At 56.4% G+C, this 7,105-nt stretch overlaps 1 protein-coding gene across 1 annotated transcript; it reads right to left on the bottom strand.

Moving 5' to 3' along the window:
- Positions 1-98: 98 nt before the first annotated feature.
- On the bottom strand, positions 99-6,498 carry LOC104914008 (ganglioside-induced differentiation-associated protein 1-like 1). The gene is made up of 4 exons (XM_010722335.3): positions 6,294-6,498; positions 5,240-5,381; positions 2,967-3,159; positions 99-896 (listed from the first exon to the last, which is right to left on the bottom strand). The coding sequence occupies exons 1-4, from the start codon at positions 6,353-6,355 to the stop codon at positions 298-300; spliced, it is 996 nt and encodes a 331-aa protein (XP_010720637.2). The 5' UTR covers positions 6,356-6,498; the 3' UTR covers positions 99-297.
- Positions 6,499-7,105: the final 607 nt, after the last annotated feature.

A 7,105-nucleotide genomic window follows, 5' to 3' on the forward strand; every position in this document is an offset into this window, starting at 1 on the left:
GATATTTATAAACCTGGATCAGGTCCCCTCTCAGTCGTCTTTTCTCAAGGCTAAACAGACCCAGTTCACAACTCTTGGGGCTGTGGAGCAGGAGCAGGGCTGGCCAGGAGGGTGGCTGTGCCTGGGCCGGGAGCGGAGCAGTGGCCGTGCTGGCAGGTTTGGGTTTGTATCAGGTGTGTTTGCTGCCTTTGCAAATCATATCTGTGCTGCCAGCATTACCAGCAGGGAAATTCAGCATTTCATTGCCTTGGCCCCATCAGGGCATCAGAAGGTTGGGAAGGGCCTCATTCAAGGGAGCTAATGGAGGGAAGGGAGCAGGGTAAATGGCAGAAGAGGATACAAAATGCAGAGTAACACTTTAGGGCTGGGATAAATTGCCTGAAGCTGGGCTAACCTCCTCCTGCCAGGCACCATCTGTCTCCATCCTTGTTCTTTCCAACGAGAGCTTGGCTCTGCCAGCGTGGGTGTGGGAGACACCAGGGTGCAGCCAGCAGTGAGCTCTACACTGCCACAAAATTGTGAAACTCCCTGTTTTCCACAAGGAGCCTTCAGTAGCTGTTGGGGTTCTCTGTTCCCACAGAGGTACTCTGAGCCACCTGTCCTCGGCTGGAAACTCTCAGGGGAGCCGGTGTTTATTATGGGAGCTGCCTGCAGATGGAGTCTACCAGGCGGGAGGTGCAGGGCAGGAGTCCTGCCAGCTCCCTGCCCCAGAGGTGACTTACTGCGGATCTCAGCGGTCGCGTACTTTGGGATCATGGAGTCGGTGGTGAGCTCGGGATGCAGGATGCAGCCATGCGTGTAGGCATCCATGGGCAGCGAGTCCAGCAGCTCCCGATACTGCAACACCCGTGAGTGCAGCAGGGTTCCGGGCTCAGGGATCAACTGGGGGACATTCTCTGAAAGGAGCAAATGGAAAATGTGTTAGAGGTGCTGGAACTTTTGGGGACAGGTGCTCATGGTTGCATAGCAGAGACCATTCCATATGGGTAACAAAGGAGTGGATGACAAAACCGAACATATCTTCCCTCAGTGCCAGGACCACCTTCTCCCCAGGGCTCTACACCTCCTCGGTTTGTTGGGTTTTATTCACCTTGGTGGGGTGGCAGTTTGTATCGTGCTCTTTTTTATTACATTTACAGCTCAGAATACACACTGGATGGCACCAGGAGGGAAACACTGCTCTTGTCTCCCCCAAGAACATCAGGAGCATTTCTTTATGGGGTCATAAATGTTTATGACTTCTGTGGATAGTTAACAGGGAGTGAGTGAATTTACTGCTAGGATTCCAAGCTGGGCTGTCTGCAGCACAGGGCTCTCCACTAGCCAGCAGCTGGGGCTAGCAAAGCGCATAGTAGCAGATGGACTTTTGCAGATGTGGCCAATGCTGCTGCTTAATCAAGGAACTGAAATGATAGCTCTGGCCCCACTGCAAGACTGGCCCAGCAGAGTCATCCTTTGCTGTTGGCTGACCTCAGTGTTACCAGCAGAAAAAGTCAGTGCTTCCAGTCCGGGAAACAAAGCTGTGTGAGCATACTTCCTTACACAGGCATCTCCAAGCTCTGAGCATTGCTGCAAGGTAAGTGCTTCCTCCTTGCAAAAATGCAGGCACACCCTGAGGATGCCCTTCCCACTTAACGTGGGTGGATGAAGGCTCTAGAACAGAACAGGTGCAGAAGGGAGCATCCTTCCTCTTCCCAGGTCTTCCCATGTGGCACTTCTCAGCGGAAAGGTGAGGCCATGCACCTGGCTGCAAAACCTCAAGGGCAGGACTTTTTCCAGAGCAATGGGGAGGGAGCAGAGTGTTCTGCTGTGGCAACAAAACACAAGAGACAACGGAAAGATTTTGTTGCCAACTCTTGAAGAGAAATACTTTCAATGTTTTGGAGGGCAAGGGAAGAGGCAGAAGAAATCGAGCCGGTAGCTCTGCTGGCTTCCAGCCACAAGTGCAGGGCACACTGCTGATTGTTAACCCAAAACAGAGCGTAGTGTCTCCTGGTAGAGCCATAAACCCACACCGTGCTCAGAGTTGTTCCCTGCCATCATGTCAGCCCACATCCCCTGTTGGGGACAGCGTGCTGCCAACATATGCCGGGTCAGCTGCTCTCCATAGGGACCGGGCAACAGCACGGAGCAGTGTGAGGACTGCAGCCCCACGCAGCAGTGTGCCCCAAGGATACGGGGCTGCCCCATCCGTGGGGCCACTGCTGTGAGCGCTCCTCTGTGGGGCTCTGGTGTCCGTCTGTCTGTCTGTCTGCCATCCCTGTGGCGAGGAAGTGCCGTGCCTCTGCTGAGCACGATGGCGGCTGGGCCGGGAGAGGACAGCAGCTGAGCTGGCATGGTGCCTGTGCTCGGGGAGCTATTTTAAGATGTTTTTGATGCCTCCGCCGCAAGGCTGATGGATGCTGGGGTGAGCGTCGTGATGCACAGCCAATGCTGGGCTTTGAAGTCTCCCAGCGGAGCATCCCAGTGTGGCAGCCTGCAGATTTGGGATGACATGGACTAAGGGGCTGGAGATGCTACTTGCCACAGCAGCTGCGTGAGGAGCGGCCTCGGAGCTCAGCATCCCAGCTTTGGCCCTGCTCCAGGGAGACACAGGAGTTCCCTCTCAGCCGTCCCTTCTTCTGGATCTCTGTCACATTGTCCCCAGTGTGCAGACCCTGGTGAGATGCCACCACACACCATGGGCTTCCCAAGCCATGGAGATGGGAGGAATGGGTCAGTTTGGGAGCATAGACTCTAAGACACAAGGGCAAACCCAGCTGCAGCTCTCCCAAATCCCCCTTGCAGCATCTCTGAGGGATGTCTGAGGATTTCTGCTGGAAATTGTTCATTCTGCTAGGAAAGCGTGAAAATTGGACGTGAGTGAGCCAAATCTTTGTGGGAGGAAATGGGTGTATTTGGCCACCAACATTCAAATCTGCCCTGCGTTTCTGCTGAGCCTGGCACGCAGCTGTGCCCCCCGTTACCTCCTGTGAAGTTCCTCTCCATGTAGTCAATGATCTGGTTGTAGTCACTGATGATGTTGTCCCGGTGGATGATGACGGGCACCTCCTCGCCCAGGTTGAGCCGCATGAACCAGGGCTCCTTGTGCTCCAGCAGCGGCATGCTGACATCGCGCTCCTCGCAGGGCAGCCCCTTCTCAGCGATGACCAAGCGCACCTGCAGCGGGGCACAGAGGGACAGCTCAGCCCCACAGCCCCACAAGTGCCCTGAGCCCACTGCAACATCCAGGCAGGCAGCTGAGTGAGGATCTGCATCCTGGCAATAGAAGGAACGTCACAAAGGACACCCACAAACGTCCGAACTTCGCAGGGTCACCTCTGTCTGGCCTGTGGTGCCGTGACAGCAGCTGGGGAAAGGGTTCTGGGAGGGCTGAATCCCAGCCCTCAGCCCCCAGGTGTGGGTGATCAGTGATGGGGCTGGGAGTCCCAGCTGGGCTGCGCAGCAGCACAGACCGGAGGAAGAGGAGGAGGCTGAAGTGATGCTGCCCCTTGCTTGCAGTGGGTGCTGCAGCTCGGCTGGAGGAAGCCCACACGATAACTCAGGTATGTCCTTCTCTTGGGGGTGGGCTCTGGTTTTTCTGGGCACGTCTTGAGCAGGAGAAAGGCTTTGCTTTGGGGAGGATTTCAGGCACTTGCTGTGCTCCGGAGAGTCCTGGCAGCAAGGAGAGTTCCATGGGGGATTTTGTTTCCCTTTTCCCTGCTGGTGCCCCGCATTGCCCCTTTGTCCCCATGCATTTCCCCATACAGCAGCCACCCAGGGACATCACCCAGTGCTCTGTAACCCCTTGGTGCCCCAGTGCCTGGTTTCCCCTTACTCTCTGCTGTTCTTCTGTTCTGCATGGGCCCACCCTCGACAGTTGGACTTGATGATTTTAGAGCTCTTTCCCAACCTTAACCATTCTATGAGGCTCAGCTGGCACCAGCCCGTTGTACCGGTGGGAATGCTGACTCCAACCCTGGGCACCTTGGGCATCACATGCAGCCCAGCATCCTCCTCTTGCTGCTCTTCTCTGTGCTCGTTGTGAACGTGCACTCAGGAATCTCACTTCAGGTTTCCGAGTTATTAAAAAAAAATGTGACCATTGTGACCCAAGTGTGTCACACAGGCCAAAAAAAACCTCGGGGGCTCGTCAGAGAGCCGTGTCTTCCGGAAGTGCTGAATGAAGGAAAATCGCCTGTTTTCCTCCAGCTGATGGCAGCTAAAAATGCACCTTAACAAATATAAGCATTTCTATGAGTATGTCAGAGTTCTGGGGGAATTAGTCATTAATTAATAGCTGAGAAAATATTTCTTTCTTTTAAAGTCAAAGAAGGAAAAGCCAGGTTTCACCTGTCGAGATTGTCCCTCAGAGGGCAGGAGGATGCTGGGAGGAGAGCCCAACAAGGGCTATGCATCTCCCCCCGCCCCCAATCCTTTTCACTACCAGTACCTTGGAAAGTGGTGGCAGGGGCTGAGGGGTCCTGGGGCAGCACAAGAATGAAATCATCCCCGTGGCAGCCCCGGGAGCATGGGCGGATGGGATCGGCGCGGTGGCTCTGCTGCATCAGGCACCTGCGGGTCCTTTGTGCGCAGAGCAGACGGGGACATCCCTGCTCGCTGTGGGGCTCCAGGGGCCTCGTTGGGATGGCTTTGTGCTCCCCGGGGCCCCTCGGCAGCTCACTGCTCACCTGGCGTTGATGGCACGGGAGTGGCAGAAGACCCGGCAGACAGTCGGCTTTATAACACTGCTGCCAAGCTGCAAAATGTGCATTGGGGATCACCAGGAGAAAGTGATTTGGGGACTGCCTGGCTCCCGGGCTTTTCTCAGAGCTGGAGCACCTCTGGAGTGGGATTTCCAGGGCTCTGCTGCAATGCTGGGGCAAATTGCTCCCGGCACGGGGCTATGTCCCGGGGTCGCTCCCTGCGCTGGCTGTGCGAGGTCCCCACAGCTGCAGGGTGGCCCCCTGCTCAGCCTTTGTCTGCGCTTTGCCTGCGTTCGGCTGTGAGCGAGCACAAAGCAGAGGCGTCTCCCGCTGCAAACCCCGGGCTGAAAGCAAAAACAGGGTTTGGCTGAGCCCCCCCTCTCCGGGAAGATGCTGATAAAACACAGAAATACGGGTACAAAAGGGCCAACCGGGTGCGTGCTGCTCCCCTCGCCCACCCTGGGAAACAGCTGCGAGCGGAGCCGTCCTCCCGAGCCAAGGGTATGCCCTGCCCGGAGAGGTGATTCCTCCCGGGAAGCCGGCCGAGCTATTACCTTTTGGGAGCTGAAGGACTGGGTCCAGTGGTACAAAACGAGCCTGTCCTGGGATCTGAGAGCGGGGTCCGTCGGATCCTGATTTTCCTCCCCCTCCTTGGATTTCCCCGCGTCGTTCTCCAGCGCCGAGATGGGCCACCAGCTGCAGTTGGTGGGAGTAACGTTATTGGGAGTCGCCATGACAGCCTGCGAGCGGAGGGGGACGACGGAGGAGCCGCGCTAGGCCAGCATCACATGGGCTCGGCGAGCAGCATCACTCCCGGGGCAGCTCCGTCTCACTGTGCTGGGGCTGGGCAGCGGGCGCGGGGCTGGGAAGGGGGAGCGCGGCCCCGCGGCTCCTGGCGGGGCTCCCTGGGGAGCGGGCATGCTCGTGGCATCGCTGCCGTAGGAGGATGCTGCTCCCACTGCCTGCCCAGCGATCCAGGACAGCCCTGGCCTGAGCTATTTTGCGGCAGGCATTCGGGTTTTGTGCTGCTTTTGATATGGTAGATAGGTAGTGAAGAGCTGCATCAATAGATGCTGGCTTTAAAACGTCCAGAGGGTGTCTTGCTGCCTTGTAACGTTGCACGGGAAAAGCAGCAGTGGTTCTTCAGAGACACGCAGTGATCTGGGGAGGGGGCGGGTTGGTTCCTGCCTTTTGGGTGCTGCGCATTGAGGCTGGAGCCCCGTCCTGCACGAAAGCAGGATTTGCCCTGGGTTACTTTCAGAAGGTCAGGGTGTGGGGACACGTGTACGCACCTGGGGAGCCGCGCTGCCTGCAGCTTTGCCATCTGAGCACTGCAGTGTTACAGCACGGGTTTCCACACCCCTGCACAGCAGCCGGCATATCTCTAGCTGCGCCAGCGGGGAAAAATGCGCTGTGTTCAACAGCCTTGGGGATGCCCATGGGGAAAGGGTGAAAAACCACACCAGGGCTGCAAAACCACTCTGGTGGCACTCATTGCTGCGGAGCGGATCGGTGAGTGGGACGGACTGGCCCCAGCGCCAGACAATGGTTTTTGGGTTCCTTTTGCTGGCAAGGAGCACCTCCGCGTTAGGAAATAGGAATACTAACATTGAATCAGCGGCAGTCTCCTCCCGTGAATCTGTGTCCGGAAAGCTCCATCTAGCGTCCATCCCGGGACGTCTCTATCGGCAACATGGACAGTGGGATACCGTGCACCCTCACCATATTTGCAGTCGATACCAAGCTGAGTGGGGCAGCTGACACAAGAACATGGAGCTGTTGGAGCAGGTCTAGAGGAGGGCCTCGCAGATGATCGGAGGGCTGGAGCACCACCCCTAGGAGGACAGGGTGAGAGAGCTGGGGCTCTTCAGCTGGGGGAAGAGAAGGCTCTGATGAGGCCTTATAGCAGCACTCCAGTACTGAAGGGGGTCTACAGGAAAGCTGGGGGGGAACTTGTTATAAGGGTGGGTAGCGGCAGGACGAGGGGAAATGGCTTTGAACGGGAAGAGTGTAGGCTTAGACCGGGCATTTGGAAGAAATTCCCTACTGTGAGGCTGCTGAGGCACTGGGACAGGTTGCCCAGTGAGGCTGTGAACGTCCCCACCTTGGAGGCCTTCGAGGCCAGGCTGGATGGGGCTGTGAGCAGCCTGGTCTAGAGGGAGGTGTCCCTTCCGGCAGCAGGGGGTTGGAACGAGATGGTCTTAGAGGTCCCTTCCAAAACAAAGCAAACCAAACCATCCTGTGATTGTATGAAACTATGTACAGCGGTTCTTTTTAATACAAAACTAAACTCTATGATTACGTGACTCTCTATGGCTTTCAGTTAGGAATACATCATTTCAGCCATAGGAGACATTTTCTTTGGAATAAATAAATAATGTTCGAGGTATCCTGTTATGTCCTCAACGTTTGTATCGTCC

Source organism: Meleagris gallopavo, chromosome 22 (genome assembly GCF_000146605.3).
Source record: "Meleagris gallopavo isolate NT-WF06-2002-E0010 breed Aviagen turkey brand Nicholas breeding stock chromosome 22, Turkey_5.1, whole genome shotgun sequence".
In the NCBI taxonomy this organism is placed as follows: domain Eukaryota; kingdom Metazoa; phylum Chordata; class Aves; order Galliformes; family Phasianidae; genus Meleagris; species Meleagris gallopavo.